The sequence below is a fragment of the Theropithecus gelada genome, chromosome 12, assembly GCF_003255815.1.
Source record: "Theropithecus gelada isolate Dixy chromosome 12, Tgel_1.0, whole genome shotgun sequence".
Classification (NCBI taxonomy): domain Eukaryota; kingdom Metazoa; phylum Chordata; class Mammalia; order Primates; family Cercopithecidae; genus Theropithecus; species Theropithecus gelada.
Genome location: NC_037680.1, coordinates 95,651,045 through 95,666,905, shown reverse-complemented (window position 1 = coordinate 95,666,905; position 15,861 = coordinate 95,651,045). Strand labels below are relative to the sequence as shown.

The window sequence follows — 15,861 nt, the reverse complement described above, 5'->3', positions numbered from 1 at the left end:
GTGGTTTACTCACTTGTAACAAGTCAGACAACATAGGAGCTATGGGAAAAAAGTAAGAAGCTCCGCAGTCCCCTCTCCAAGACCAGCTGCTAGGGTGATGCGGATTCGGAATGTGCCTTTCACACTCAGCATTTGCACAACACACAGACATGCACACATTTACAGAGTGGTTCTCTTTCTTATTTTTACAGTCATAGCCCAATACTATACCTGTTACTTTCAGGAATAGTGATGCTTTCATTCAGCATTATATCAGTAACATCTCCTTTAGATCAATACATATATCTAACGCATTCTTTTAAATAGCTGTATAATATGCCATAATATGGGTGGACTTTAAATCGTTAAATCACTCCTTTATTGGAAACTCTAATTGTTCCCAGCTGCTTTTTTTTCACGACCACTACAAAGAAAGTGGTGATAGGCATCCGTGTATATATGTGCATGCACACATATGTGCTTTTGTTCCTACGAATTGGTTTCCCAAACAAAGACTTCCGGGTCAAAGGGCATATGCTGCCAAAATTCCATCCAAGAGGCTGAGCAGTTCCCTCTCCATCCACCTGTGTTTGAGTCTGTTCTTTCTAAACTTACCAGTGTTGAGTGTTACTATTCTTCATGCTTCAGAGGTGAAAAAATTTAAGACTGGTTCCTTCTGAGGGTTTGCACTTAGGCCTCCCTGACTCTTACTGAGGCTTCCAGGTGCATGTTGCACGCTTTCTCTCAGGTGTGCATTACATGCTTTGTTTCAGGTGCGTGTTGCGTGTTTTCTCTCAGGTGTATGTTGTGAGCTTTTTCTCTCAGGTGTATGTTGTGAGCTTTTTCTCTCAGGTGTGCGTTGTGTGCTTTCTCTCAGGTGTGTGTTGCATGCCTTCTTTCAGGTGTGTGTTGCGCGCTTCCTCTCAGGTGTGTGTTGCGTGCGTTCTCCTCAGGTGTGTGTTGCGCACTTCCTCTCAGGTGTGTGTTGCGCGCATTCTCCTCGGGTGTGTGTTGTGCTCATTCTCCTCAAGTGTGTGTTATGCGCTTTCTCTCAGGTGTGTTGTGCGCATTCTCCTCAGGTGTGTGTTGTGCGCTTTCTCTCAGGTGTGTGTTGTGCACATTCTCCTCAGGTGTGTGTTGCGCACGTCCTCTCAGGTGTGCGGTGTGCACTTCTGCTCAGATGTGTGTTGCGTGCTTTCTCTCAGATGTGTGTTGCGTACTTTCTCTCAGGTGTGTGTTGCGCGCTTCCTCCCAGGTGTGCATTGCACGCTTCCTCTCAGGTGTGTGTTGTGCGCATTCTTGTCACTTGTGTGCTGTGCACTCTCTCTCAGGTGTGTGTTGCGTGCTTTCTCTCAGATATGTGCTGCGTGCTCTCAGGTGTGTGTTGCACGCATTCTCCTCAGGTGTGTGTTGCGCATTTCCTCTCAGGTGTGTGTTGTGTGCTTTCTCTCAGGTGTATATTGCACGCATTCTCCTCAGGTGTGTGTTGCACACATTCTCCTCAGGTGTGTGTTGCGTGCATTCTCCTCAGGTGTGTGTTGCGCGCATTCTCCTCAGGTGTGTGTTGCGTGCATTCTCCTCAGGTGTGTGTTGCGCGCTTCCTCTCAGGTATGTGTTGCGCACTTCCTCTCAGGTGTGTGTTGCATGCATTCTCCTCAGGCGTGTGTTTTGCACATTCTCCTCAGGCGTGTGTTGTGCACATCCTCCTAGGTGTGTGTTGCGTGCATTCTCCTCAAGTGTGTGTGGCGTGCTCTCTCAGGTGTGTGTTGTGTGCATTCTCCTCAGGTGTGTGTTGCATGCTTTCTCTCAGGTGTGTGTTGCACGCATTCTCTTCAGATGTGTGTTGCATACTTTCTCTCAGGTGTGTATTGCGCGCTTCCTCTCAGGTGTGTGTTGCGCACATTCTCCTCAGGTGTGTGTGTGCACATTCTCCTCAGGGGTGCATTGCGCGCTTCCTCTCAGGTGTGCGTTGCACGCTTCCGCTCAGGTGTGTGTTGCGCTTCCTCTCAGGTGTGCGTTGTGTGCTTTCTCTCAGGTGTGCATTGCGCACTTTCTCTCAGGTGTGTGTTGTGCACTTTCTTTTCGTTTTCTGGATGCTCCCTGTCGTATCCTCCACCCGGTTTGTAGCTGGAACCAGTTCTGTACCATCTCCGAGAGTGAAATGGGTTCTCCTTTCAGATTGTGACCTCAGGACCCCTTTGTCACTAGTTTTGTCAGCTACTTAAGGTGCATTATCTACTTTACTGCAGTCCTAGGCATGTCAGGGACATTAACTCTGTGCACAGACTTGCTTCTGTTTCAAGAGTGCCAGCCCTGCTGGGGCATCTGTTCTCCACCCTGTGCCCAAGTTGACCTGGACACCCCACTCCCTGGGCCTGCTAGTTGGTGGTGCCAGCCTTCCTAGGTGTCCCAAATGGCCCTTTCCCAAGAGCTTTGTCACAGAAGGGTTCATGGCCAGCTCAAAGTGGCCCCCATATTCAAGCAACACCTTGACTCCTGGCACCCACAGTGGGAGCCCCACTCTTCACTTCTTGAGTTGCCATGGCCCTGTGTCTGTTCCTGGGTTTTGGGGCCATTATTAAATGAGAATCCACAACAGCCACATTTGCTCAGACACACATGGGACAGTTTGCCAAATGGAGCATGAAGTGTGGGAGTCATGGAAGAAGCCTCCACCTGCCCGTCGGGGTCTCAGAGCCCCTGCCTCTCTGTTCTGCCTGACCAGTTCTTTGTATGGCTTTGCATCCGTCTCCCAGGGCCTTCCTCTTTCCAAGTGACCAGCGGATTGACATGGAGCTCTGGGCAGAGCAAGCAGAGTTGAATTCCACTGAGCTCCACCAGATGCGCGTGCAGGACAATTGCATCTTCTCCATCAGCCCCAAGGCTGGGAGCCTGAGTCCCGGGCAGGAGCAGATGGTGGAGTTAAAATACAGGTGTTCCCCACCTCCCAAGTCCCTTGCACTTCCAGTCATAGAGACCCCTACCCCTGGCCTTTCATTGTGTGACTCCAGGGCACCCCAAATGGCCATTCCCTGGGAGGACCACCTTCTCACCTGCAGGGGAGGTCTAGTTTCCTTCTTGCCCCATCCCAACTCAAGGGCGAGTTGCTCCCAGGGGCTGGCCAGCTCAAAGCCACAGAAATGTCATGTCCATTTGCTCTCTTTCTTGTACCAGGGCTCCAGAACTCACTCCCAGACTTTTCTTTCTAGCCACCTGTTCATCGGTACTGATCACCTCCCAGTGCTCTTCAAGGTGTCCCATGGCCGGGAGATCCTGGTGAGGCCCCAGAACCCTGGCCCTGCCCTGGTTTCAGGCTGGAGGACGGGGCTGGCTGGACAGGAGCAGGGAGCTGTGTTCTCCTGGGGAGCTGGGGTCCAAATCTCCGCTGGCTGTGTCAGTTCCTCCTGGGGAACTTTTATTTCCAGCTAAATTTCATAGGTGTGACAGTGAAGCCGGAGCAGAAGTATGTGCACTTCACCTCTACTACCCACCAGTTCATTCCTGTTCCCATTGGTGACACACTACCCCCACGGCAGGTCAGTGGTCCACGTTGTCCTGTTGACCAAGAAGGCCTAGGTGTTGGTCTCTAGGTATGAGTGTCAGCCCTTGAAAGAGTGACAAAGACATGGCTGTCTGGAAGCACTTGAGGGGCTGGGCCAGCAGGTTGAACCCCCAGACTGGGCAACTGGGAGAGACTTGAGGGGAGAGGCTGCAGTGTCCTGGTGCCTGGTGCTAAGCCCTTTGCCAGGTCCAGTTCCAATTAAAAAATGAGGATTTTTTTTCCTTTAGCAAAATGTTCTTCAAACTTCTTTGACCATGAACCATACTAATATATTTGATGTTATATATGCTTATACCCCAGTATATATGTAAACATACAACCAAAGTGGAAGTATCACAAATTGATAATTATACTACTACATGCAAAGTATACTGATATTTTCTTTTTTATTCTATTCTGTCCAGTTTTTAAAATGCTGGACATGACCCACAACATTGATTTAGATGTGCTCACCAGTAGGTCTTAGCCATAGTGTGAAAATCACTGCTCCAAAAAGGATGTCCTTCTGGAATGTGAAGAACTTGGGAACCTTTAGACCTTTCTTTCTTTACTGATTGACGGCAATACAGTTTCCTTGCTTGGAAATGTACACTGGTCATCTCCAAGAGGGGGACATAATATTTTCCCAAACATTTCACAGCTGTGCAATTTCTAATCATTTAGAAGCCCAAGTGTTTCTGAGCAGGGGCCTCCAGCCATTCAGCCTAGAGGCCAAGGAATGGGCTTCCTGGATCTAGAGGGGAGTTTCCTATCCCCAACTCTGTTCACTTCTGTGGACACCCACTACCCCTCTGGCTTCCCAGCAGGAGCTGTGACAGTGAAGCTGGTTTGAGCTACTGGGAATATGTAGTGCCATTTGCTAAAAGGAGATAAACTGGGAGCAGGAATAGGCTTTAGAATGAAGAGTTTGGTTCTGGCCAAGTTTGAGATGCTAATGAGACAACCAAGAGGGCTTGTCAGGTAGAAGGTGGACACCAAGTGTCTTAGTCCATTCTGGCTGCTAAAACAAGTTACCATAGATTGGGTGGCTTATAAAGACCAGAAAATTTATTATAATTTATTGTAATTTAACTTATTATAAGTTATCGTAATTAAAAAGGCTGGGAAGCCCAAGATCAAGGCATGGGCAGATCTAGTGTCTGGTGGGGGCCCACTTCCTGGTTCGGTGGCTTCTTGCTGTGTCCTCACATGGTGGAGGGGGCAAACGAGCTTCCACAGGCCTCTTTTATAAGGGCACTAATTCCACTCATGAGGGCTCTGCCCTTGTGGCTGAATCATCTCCTGATCATCTCTTAATACTACTCTACGGAGGATTAGGTTTCAACATATGGATTTTGTGGGGACACAAGCATTCAACCCATAGTACCAGGTCTGGAGCTCAAAGGGTGGTCCAGGCTACAGAAATAGAGTCAGCACGTTCAGGAGTGAGTGCTCAGAAAGGGGAAAAGGGGCCAGGACTGAATCCGGATGGACTCTATTCTCTCTGGCTTCAATTTTCTCATCTCTAAAAGGAAGGCTTGGACCAGAAGATATCTGGTTTTTTCTAGGACATTCTATGATTCTCAACCTTTGGAGTTGGTCTTTGGTCCTTCAGACCTTTCCGCCCCCTTACTTGCCTTTAAGCAGAACTCCCTCGGCCAGGCGCAGTGGCTCATCCTGTAATCCCAGCAGTGTGGGAGGCAGAGGTGGGAGGATTGCTTGAGGCCAGGAGTTCAAGACCAGCCTGACCAATATAGTGAGACCCCATCTCTAAAAAAATATATTTTTTTGAAGCAGCTGTGTGTGGTGGTGCATGCCTGTGGTCCTAACTACTTGGCAGGCTGAGGTAGAAAGATTGCTTGAGTCCAGGAGGTCGAGGCGGCAGTGAGCCATGATTATGCCACTGCATTCCAGCCTGGGTGACAAAGTGAGACCTTGTCTCAAAAAAAACAAAAACAAAAACAAAAGCAAACAAACAAAAAAAACTTGATGAAGTTAAATTGAAGACAAATAAAATAAGCTGCCCCTTTACAAATAAGATTACAGATTATCCTAAAATGTCACCAGCTGAACATACAGTTAAATACTTCTTGGGTAATCAAGCCACATGAGAAATCAGAGATCTTTAGAGGAGCTCACAGACTCAAAGGGTGACATCATGGAGATCAGCCTGTGCTCCCACAGTGGGCACAGGCTTTCTGGTTTGCAGTCCTGAACTGATGTGGCAATTTTCCTATTCCTGCCCCCTGCAGATTTATGAGCTGTATAATGGTGGCTCAGTGCCTGTGACATATGAGGTCCAGACCGATGTCCTGTCACAGGTTCAGGAAAAAAATTTCGATCACCCCATCTTCTGCTGCCTCAACCCCAAAGGGGAGATCCAGCCAGGTACCACTGCACGGGTCTTGTGGATCTTCTCACCTATTGAGGCCAAGACCTACATGGTGAGCAGCAGCCTGGATGATGTGGGAGGTGGGGTGGTGCTGGCTTCCTCAGCAGGCCTCCCTCTGACCAGTCCCTACCCCAACCCTCCTAACTCCCCAGGTGGACGTGCCCATACACATCCTGGGATGGAACTCGGCCCTCATCCACTTCCAGGGAGTGGGCTATGACCCCCATATGATGGGGGACACAGCCCCATTCCACAACATCTCCTCGTGGGACAACAGTTCCATACACTCTAGGCTGGTGGTGCCTGGACAGGTGGGGAAAGGGGAACTGGGAAGGCCTGAGGCCTTGGGGAAGAGCCTCAGAGCCCAGGATGGCCAGGACAGAACAATGGGGAGGCTGGGAGGGACATGAGATGTAGTTGAGGAAGGACAGAGTCTGAGATGAGGCCTTGGAACTCACCCTCCTCCAGATTCAGGAGGTGGCACCGGCTCCATGAGAGGCCTACCCTGCCACCTAGTGCCCACAGGTGTTTCTGCTCAAGCCACTCCACCTGCCACAGGGCCCTGCATCCCACCCTCTTATCTGGGATGAGGATGTTAAACGATGGCACAGGAGTGGGGGTGTTGAACAGTGTCAAGAGGGCCAGGCCCAGTGGTCTTGATTTTCTGACCTCGTGATCTGCCCGCCTTGGCCTCCTAAAGTGCTGGGCTTACAGGCATGAGCCACCGCACCTGGCCAATTCTTATTTCTTTACCTCTACTCTCCACCCACAGGATGTCTTCCTGTCCCAGTCCCATATTTCCCTGGGAAACATCCCTGTGCAGAGCAAGTGCAGCCGCCTGCTCTTCCTCAACAACATCTCCAAGAATGAGGAAATTGCCTTCTCCTGGCAGCCAAGTCCTCTAGATTTTGGGGAGGTGAGAGTCCCCTGAGCCCTTGAACCTCCATCAGAACTCTGGACACATGCAACCCCACCTGACCCCATCCCATACGACCCCATCCCATACCACCCCACTCCATCCCATCCCATCCCATCCCACCCCACTCCATCCCATCCCATCCCATCCCACCCCACTCCATCCCACCTCATCCCACCCCACTCCATCCCACCTCATCCCACCCCACTCCATCCCATCCCATCCCATCCCACTCCACTCCATCCCACTCCATCCCACCCCACCCCACTCCACTCCATCCCACCTCATCCCACCCCAATCCATCCCACCTCATCCCACCCCACACCATCCCATCCCATCCTATCCCACCCCACTCCATCCCACCCCACCCCACTCCATCCCACCCCACCCCACTCCATCCCACCTCATCTCACACCACACCATCCCATCCCATCCCAACCCATCCCACCCCACTCCATCCTAGTACATCCCACCTCATCCCATCCCATCCCATCCCACCCCATCCCATCCCACTCCATCCCACTCAACTCCATCTCATCCCATCCCATTCCATCTTGTCCCATCCCATCTTGTCCCATCTCGTCTTACCCTGTCCCATCTCATCCCATCCTATTCCATGCCATCCTATCCAATTGCAACCCTGTGAATCTCCAGAGACTCCTTCCCCAAATCAACAGGTGTCCGTGAGTCCCATGATAGGGGTGGTGGCTCCTGAAGAGACGGTCCCATTTGTGGTGACCTTGAGGGCCTCTGTGCATGCCAGCTTCTACAGTGTAGACCTGATTTGCAAGGTAGGAACCAGCCCCAGGGGTAAGGTGGGATGGAGGCATGGCTCCCAATGCTGGGGTGGGGTGAGATGGGCTGTGAGATCCCCAGACCCCAGCAAAAGGCGGAAGTCAGCCCTTGGAAGGGAGAAGGCCTACAGCAAAGGCCCAGGGCAAGCTCCAGACCTTGGCCTTCTCTCTCTCTGTCCTGGGCCATAGCTGTACCCACAGCAGCTCATGAGGCAGTATCACGAGGAGCTGCAGGAGTGGAAGGATGAGAAGGTGCGGCAGGAAGTGGAGTTTACCATCACCGACAGGAAAGTGAAGGTGAGAAGGGCTGAGTAGATCTCAAACACCCAGATCTTTCTGACTGGCCTTACCAGAGGGGACAGAGGTAGTGGGCCAAGGTGGCCTTCCAGGCCAAACCAGCCAGCCTTCCCTAAGAGATTAGATTCCATTCACTAGACTCAGCTTAGCATCTCCACAGCCATCCGGAGAGGCTCTCTGGATAGAGAAGGCTGGCTGTCCATTCCCTGCCTCATGTAGCCAGCATTTAATGAGTGACTACTGTGTGCTGCACGCTGGGGATTCAGGGGAGATAAGCAGAGCTCACCTTCTTCTTTTTTTTCTTTTGAGACAGAGTCTCACTCTGTCACCCAGGCTAGAGTGCAGTGGCTCACTGCAATCTCCACTTCCCAGGTTCAAGCAATTTTCCTGCCTCAGCCTCCCGAGTAGCTGGGACTACAGGCGCCCACCACTAGACCCGACTAATTTTTGTATTTTTAATAGAGATGGGGTTTCACCATGTTGGCCAGGCTGGTCTCGAACTCCTGACCTTAGGTGATCTGATCACCTCGGCCTCCCAAAGTGCTGAGATTACAGGCATGAGCCACTGTGTCCAGCCTAGAGTTCACCTTCTGATGGAAGACACTGTGGCTTCAAGGGCAGGCTCTGGAAACAGATTGCCCAGGTTTCATTCCTGGAGTTAATGATTTCTAGCTTTGTGATCTCAGCCAACCTATGTAATGTCTCAGTACCTTCAGCTGTAAGAAGTAGGGGTGGGTCCTATTACATCTGGGATTTGCTTCAATATAATCCAGAGGTGGGGCACAGCTTGGACCAGACTGGCTATGAGGTGCTAGTTGTTGAAGCTGGGCAATGGGCAACGGAGAGTTCTTTGTAGCATCCCCTCCACTTTTGTATACATTTGAAATTTTCCATATTAAAAAGGTTAAAGATAAAAGCCTAGGCTGGACGTCGTGGCTCACACCTGTAATCCCAGCACTTTGGGAGGCCAAAGCAGGTAGATCACTTGAGGTCAGGAGTTCGAGACCAGCCTGACCAACATGGTGAAACCCTGTCTCTACTAAAAATACAAAAATTAGCTGGCAGTGGTGGCAGTTTCCTGTAATCCCAGCTGTTTGGGAGGCTGAGGCACAAGAATCACTTGAATCTGGGAGGCGGAGGTTGCAGTGAGCAGAGATCATACCACTGCACTCCAGCCTGGGAGACAGAGTGAGACTCTGTCTCAAAAAAAAAAGATAAAAGTCTAAAAATATTTTTTAATGTGAGTGAGATATCTGGTTTGTAACATTGTTGTGAGGATTAAATAAGTTAATACCAGTAAAGTGCCTAGAACAGTGCCTGGCACCCAGGAAGTGCTCACTGAATGGGAGCTATTAGTATGTATTTTGGGAGGGGGAGGGTCCGACAATAAACACGAGACAGCACTTTGTCTTGGTTCCTCCCCTAATTTCACAACCTTTCTTGAATGACCTCTTTCAAGAATGACCTCTGGTATTCTTGCTCCTCGGTCACCTTGGTGTCTGCCACACTGAACCCACAGGGAGTCACTGCTCCCCTCTGAAGCTGTGGCCCCACTGTGGATACGAATTACTTCCTAAGGCCAGGCGCCGTGGCTCATACCTGTAATCCTAGTGCTTTGGGTGGCCAAGGCATGAGGATTGCTTGAGCCTAGGAGATCAAGACCAGCCTTGGACAACATAGTGAGATCCTGCATCTACAGAAATGCATTTTTAAAAATTAGCTGGTGTGGTGGCTCACACCTGTAGTCCCAGCTACTTGGGAGGCTGAGTTGGGAGAATCTCTTGAATGCAGGAGTTCGAGGCTGCAGTGAGCTGTGATGGGGCCACTGAACTCCAACCTGGGTGACAGAGTGAGACCCTGTCTTTAAAAAAAAAAAAAAAAGAAAAAAACAAAAACAAAAACAACTCTCCTTGGGGGCATGAGAGAAAGAATTTCTGAATTAAATCTTAATGAGGGAGACTGATTTCTCATCTCACCAAACCACAGAGCTCCAGGGCACCAGGGCAAGCACCCTTGGAGCTGCCCACCTACATTTGATGGCATTTACTTCACTCAGGAAACCGGAATTTCCTGGTCTGCAGGCAGCACTTCTCTAGGGAAGGTTCTAGAGGAAAATGTGACAGGGAATTGGGCAGGACCAAGAGGGCAGCGAGAGGATCAAAGTGGGGGAGTCTCTTTAGGCCTCTCACATCTTCTTTTTTTTTTTTTTTTTCTGAGACAGAGTCTCGTTGTGTTGCCCAGGCTGGAGTGCAGTGGCGCCATCTTGGCTCACTGCAGCCTCCGCCTCCCAGGTTCAAGCGATTCTCCAGCCTCAGCCTCCTGAGTAGCTGAGACTATGGGCACGTGCCACTGCATCTGGCTAATTTTTGTATTTTTAGTAGAGACGGGCTTTTGCCATGTTGGCCAGGCGGGTCTGGAACTTCTGACCTCAGGTGATCCGACCGCCTTGGCCTCCCAAAGTGCTGGAATTACAGGCATGAGGCACTGCCTCCGGCTGGGCCTCTTGCATCTGAAGCAAGGATCTCTCTTCTTCCACAGAAGAGAACATGCTGCACAGCCTGTGAACCTGTGAGGAAGTACAAGGTGAGGCAGCGAGCCCCAGGCCCATCTTCTCGGGACGACTTGGGAGGGTCCTTGCTTTCTCCCAGAGAGACCTCCGACCCCTGGACCAGCCTCCCAGAAAGGAGGGATGAAAGTGCCAATGAGTGGGGCCACACGCTTATGTGATGGGGAACTAGGTCAAGGACCCCATTGGTGATGTGAGTACAGTGCCCAAACCCTTGTCATCCATGTCCCTCCCTTCCCAAAGACGCTGCCTCCCGTCAAGAACCAGCAGTCTGTCAGCCGGCCCGCCAGCTGGAAACTGCAGACCCCAAAGGAGGAGATGTCCTGGCCCTGCCCCCAGCCACCCTCTCCAGGCATGCTCTGCCTGGGCCTTACCGCCCGAGCCCATGCCACCGACTACTTTCTGGCTAACTTCTTCTCAGAGTTTCCCTGCCACTTTTTGCACCAGTAAGCTCATGGAAAGGCAGCAGTCGCCTTCCTCTTCTCTCTGTCTCCTCTTCCACTCCAGAGCAGGGGCTGCCCAGACCCAACCCATGGTGAGGGGTGGAGCATGGGCAGTGGCAGTGGGACTCACTGAGTGCCTCTGGGCCCAGGATGCCCCATTACCACTTAGGCCCTTTTGAAAGGGGGATGAAAGAGCCAGAGCCCCCTGGAGAACATACCTAGGCACCCCCTGCCCCTCTTTGTTCCTTCTTTTTCCAACTGGGAGTCTCTCTAGCTCCTGTGCTACTCTGAGGGTTTGAGCTTGGTTCTCTGAGCCCAGTAGCACTACATTTGGATTAAGGCTGGGAGTGCCTCAAACTCGTCTGTGTCCTCATCACTGGGCAGCTACCACCACAGCTTGTGCCCCCAACCCCAGCATGGTGGCTTGCCCAGGCCACTCAGAATGTCATGGCTGCCACAGGGAGCTGCCAAAGAGGAAGGCCCCCAGGGAAGAGTCAGAGACTTCCGAGGGAAAATCCCCTAACAAGTGGGGCCCTGTCTCCAAGCAGGAGAAGCAGCTCCTGGTTGACATTCTCACCACCATCATCAGGTACCAGCTTACACCCTGGGCCCTCACTGCCACTTTCTCATCCCTTCAGCTCATTCAGCCAGAGCCCCTTACATTCCAGCACTCTTCCTTTCTTGAGAAATAGAACTTGGTGGGGCACGGAGGTTCTTGCCTGTAATTCCAACACTTTGGGAGGCAGAAGTGGGAGGATGGCTTGAGCCCAAGAGTTTGAGACCAGCCTGGGCAACATAGCAAGACCCCATCTCTACAAAAAATACAAAAATTAGCTGGACATGGTGGTGCATGCCTGTAGTCCCAGCTACTTGGGAGGCTGAGGTGCGAGGATAGCTTGAGACCATTAATTAGCTTGATTAACTGGGATGTTGAGGCTGCAGTGAGCCATGATCACACCACTCTACTCCAGCCTGGGAGACAGCAAGACCTTGTCTCAAAAAAAGAAAAGAAAAGAAAAACAAAGAAAGAAAGAAAGACAGAGAGAGAGAAAGAAAAGAGAGAGAGAAAGAAAAGAGAGAGAGAGAAAGAGAGAAGGAGAGAAAGAGAAAGAGAGAAAAAATGAAAGAGAGAAGAAAAAAAGAAACAGAACTTCTTTGCAAGATCCTGCCACTTTCCCCCCGACCCACCCACCTCAGGACAGTGGGGCTCTGATGGAGCTGGCTGGAGGGATTCTCAGGTCTCTGTCCTGAGTTCTGCCCCTTTCCAGGGTTGGCAGATGAGTCTGGAGCCAGTTCACTGTCTCCCCAGGGTTCCTGCCCAGTATGTGTGTGAATCTGACCTGCCCTGCCTCCACCATACTATGCTTGCTTCTAAAAGTTCATGAGGCTCAAAGATGTCTTCCTTGAAAGAAGGGACAGGAGGAACAACTGACCGAGGGCTCCCCTCTCCCCACCTAGCAGCCCCTTTCCCACCTAGCACCTAGCTCTTAAGCCAGGCCTCCCCAGGGGCTTCAGGGCCCCTCAGCAAGGGCCTTTTCCTTCTCCTTGCCACCTAGGGGCCTGCTGGAAGACAAGAACTTCCATGAGGCTGTGGACCAAAGCCTGGTGGAGCAGGTGCCATACTTCTGCCAGTTCTGGAATGAGCCATCAGCTAAGTTCAGGGACCAGAAAAACAGCCTGTACTTAATGCCAATCCTGCCTCTACCCTCCAGCAGCTGGGAGGATGGGAAGGGCAAGCAGCCGAAGGAAGACAGACCAGAGCACGATCCAGGGTTGGGGAAGAAAGAAGAAGGGGAGGAGGAGGAGAAGGGTGAAGAGGAAGAAGAGGAGTTGGAGGAGGAAGAGGAGGAAGAAGAGGAGACAGAAGAGGAGGAGGAGTTGGGCAAGGAAGAGATAGAGAAGGAGGAGGAGAGGGATGAGAAGGAAGAGAAAGTGAGCTGGGCAGGGATGAGGCCCACACCACAGCCTGAGTCCCAGGAGTCCATTCGATGGCAGTGGCAACAGCAGCTGAAAGTCATGGTGAAGGAGGAGCAAGAACAGGACGAGAAGGAGGCCATCAGAAGGTGAGCAGCCAGGCCCCAGTGAGGATGGGAGGAGGCGAAGTGCAGAAGGCTCCTAGGAGGCAATGGGATGCCAAGGACAGCCGCTGCCTGTATGCACATTTCATCCTCAGTCAGTGCTTAGTGAGGTCATGTTGGTAGCTTAAGGCCTCTGCGGGAGTATCAGCTGAGCACCAACACTGAACTTCATTCTTTTTTCTCTGAGAACTGGTTGTTGACATTTACCAAGGCATGACTACCAGGAGAATTGTTATAGTCTGCAAAGTCTTGTAAATGGGCTTCTAGAGCCAGAAAAGGACCACCTGTCTTGCAGGTGGGACTTCCCACTGGGGCTGCCCTACAGATGATTTACATCCTTGTAGGGATTCCCTAGGCCCCACCCAGTCCCTTCTGAGCCTTCTCATCACTTCCCTACCTTTCTCCAAACTTGACCCTGAGATGCCTACTACATTGCCTGGGTTTGAATCCCACCCCTTAAACCAGCAGCATATTTGGCAACTTGGAATCTTTTAGCCACACTTGGAACGTCTGTAACATTGAAACAAGGATGGCCCATACTGTAGTGGATGAAGGGAGTCGAATGGGAATCTCTGTAGAGCTCGCGGCACACTGTACCGCACGGACAGGCGAGCGAGGAGGCGCGCGGTCACTGCGGCCACGCTCATGCTAGCCCCCGCCCCGTCGCAGGCTCCCGGCCTTCACCAACCTGCAGGAGGCGCTGCTGGAGAACATGATCCAGAACATCCTGGTGGAAGCGAGCCGCGGGGAGGTGGTGCTCACCTCGCGGCCACGCGTCATCGCCCTGCCACCGTTCTGTGTGCCCAGGTAGGGGCGCCGGGGCCAGCGGCCGTGCAGACCACGCCGGAGGGGCGAGGGGGGCAGGCAGGCTCTTCCCTAAGCCTTGTCCCCACCCCTACTTGGGACTTTTTGTCTTCCAGGATTCTGACCCCGGACACGCTGCTGCCGACGCAGCAAGCAGAGGTACTCCACCCGGTGATGCCACTTCCTACCGACCTTCTGTAGATGCCCGCGCCCAGCCTCTCCGACATGCCGCCTTAGGTCATGCCTGGCCCCCTCTCCGCCACCCCGCCAGTAAAAGCATCTAGTCTTTTTTCTATATCTACCTTGACTTTATTTCCCCGACGAGGGGGAAACGTGTGCGCACGCTCTGAGAGGGAAGGATGGCAGGGAGCAGCCTGGGCTGACTGCAGAGGTGCGGCGGGAACTTAGGGCCCGGGAGGTTGCACTCGCCGCCCGCACTGCAGCTGGACTGAGACCTTGCCGCTAGCTGCCGGCCGCTGGACCGGGTCTGGCCAGTGGAGGGCGCTCCGGGCGGGGCCTGGCTGGCCTTTGCCCCAGCGTAGCTTGGTGCACAGTAACTGAGTGCCAGGCCTGGCCAGCGAAGCAGGTGTCCACGGGGCAGGGCCACCCCTCACGTTTCCGCGCCGCGCCTGCTCTGAGGCTCGGCACCCCCAGGGCCAACCCCTTAGCATTTGGCGAGCTCCAAGAGCCCAAGAGGCTGGGGAGGAAGGAGAACAGAGGCACGCCGCGGAGGGCCAGGAATTAGGCTGGGGCGGGTCGAGGTCACCACTGGATTTCGGGCCACAGACCCTGCTAAGCGACTCCCACTGTGAATCAGTCCTCAGACGAGGATGGATACCCACCTCTCGGTTCCTCCTAACCCCTGCCTGGGAGCTTCTGTCCTCTGCTTCTCGGCTCCTCCCTCCCAGAGGCAGGTGGGTGGAAAAGTGACATCTGGTGTTGTTCCAGAGGCGCCCAGGTCCCCAGCACCCTCCCCTCCGCCCCCGCCACCAAGGCCTCGGAGAAGCTCCGGTCTCAGAGCCGGAGCGGGGGAGGGACAGGGGGGCTCCGCCTCCATGAGTCAATATTTGCCCCGAGCAAACGGGCGCCTGGACAGGTGTGAGTGTGTGTGTCTGGGGGCGGGGACTGAACAGGCAGTATAAGAGCACACTGAGCCCGGGCTCCGGGACAAGCTCCAAGGCGTGGGCTGGGGACGAAGCCAAGCTAGGCTGGGCCGGGCAGAGGGGCCAGGAAAGCCAAGCGGAGGATGGCTGGGAAGGGAGGGGCGGGCCAGGTGCGCACCTGCGGTGGCCGCCGCGGCCGCCGACGTGTCAGCCGCAGATGCGCTCAGGTGAGGGCGGAGGCTAGCGGGGCGCTGTGCAGCACTGCGCTCGCGGAAGACCAGGACCAGGAGATCACCGAGGGCGACCGCCAGGCCCCGGGCCCTCCGCTCCCGCCCCGCGACGAGCCCCTCGCACAAACCGGACCTGAGCGTTTTGTTCGTTCGGCTCGCGTGAGGCAGGGGCGGCCTCTCAGCACCAGCCCGGGGGCCCGGCCTGATCGCCACGCAGGCACCTGCCGCCGCCACCGCCACCGCCACCGCCACCATACGGGTGGGAGAGGCTGTGCGCCGCTCAAGTGGAGATCCGGCTCCCATCCGGCCCCACCCGCCCTGCCTTGCCCTGCCCGCAGCTTCTGGGCTGCCAGGCTCCATTCTGCGTCGTAATACGGGCTGAGCCGGCTCCAGCGGGTGGCGAAGGGGGCCGTGGCCCAGAACAGAAACCCTTCTGGAGGTGGAAACCCGGATTCTAGTCCGCCTCTGTCCCCGCGACTTCTGTGGCCTTGGGCAAGTCATTTCCCGGCCTCTTGGTTTTCCCATTTGCTCAGTGAACGATTGGTCTGGCCTCCCGCAAGGGCTAGGGCTTCCCCAGCCTCCTGTCCAGGTTCTTGGGCTCCTGGCCATGCTGGGGAAGATGGAGGCCCTCACGGAGTTGGAGCCAAGGCTGATGCGTGGAAAATCTGGGCGGGGGAAGCTGAGGGCCTCCATGGAACATCAAATCCACTCCTAGGAT

At 53.5% G+C, this 15,861-nt stretch overlaps 1 protein-coding gene across 1 annotated transcript in view; it reads left to right on the top strand.

The window, feature by feature from the left end:
• CFAP65 (cilia and flagella associated protein 65) overlaps positions 1–14,104 on the top strand; it is a 39,925-nt gene extending 25,821 nt beyond the window's left edge. The window contains exons 22-35 of the mRNA XM_025404821.1: positions 2,736–2,912; positions 3,189–3,255; positions 3,405–3,515; positions 5,773–5,964; positions 6,065–6,223; positions 6,685–6,828; positions 7,506–7,619; positions 7,812–7,919; positions 10,458–10,502; positions 10,729–10,931; positions 11,389–11,517; positions 12,485–12,991; positions 13,676–13,813; positions 13,927–14,104. Coding sequence (XP_025260606.1) covers positions 2,736–2,912; positions 3,189–3,255; positions 3,405–3,515; positions 5,773–5,964; positions 6,065–6,223; positions 6,685–6,828; positions 7,506–7,619; positions 7,812–7,919; positions 10,458–10,502; positions 10,729–10,931; positions 11,389–11,517; positions 12,485–12,991; positions 13,676–13,813; positions 13,927–14,011 — 2,179 coding nt within the window. The 3' untranslated portion in view covers positions 14,012–14,104. The remainder of the gene's footprint in view (positions 1–2,735; positions 2,913–3,188; positions 3,256–3,404; positions 3,516–5,772; positions 5,965–6,064; positions 6,224–6,684; positions 6,829–7,505; positions 7,620–7,811; positions 7,920–10,457; positions 10,503–10,728; positions 10,932–11,388; positions 11,518–12,484; positions 12,992–13,675; positions 13,814–13,926) is intronic.
• The last annotated feature ends 1,757 nt before the right edge of the window (positions 14,105–15,861 follow it).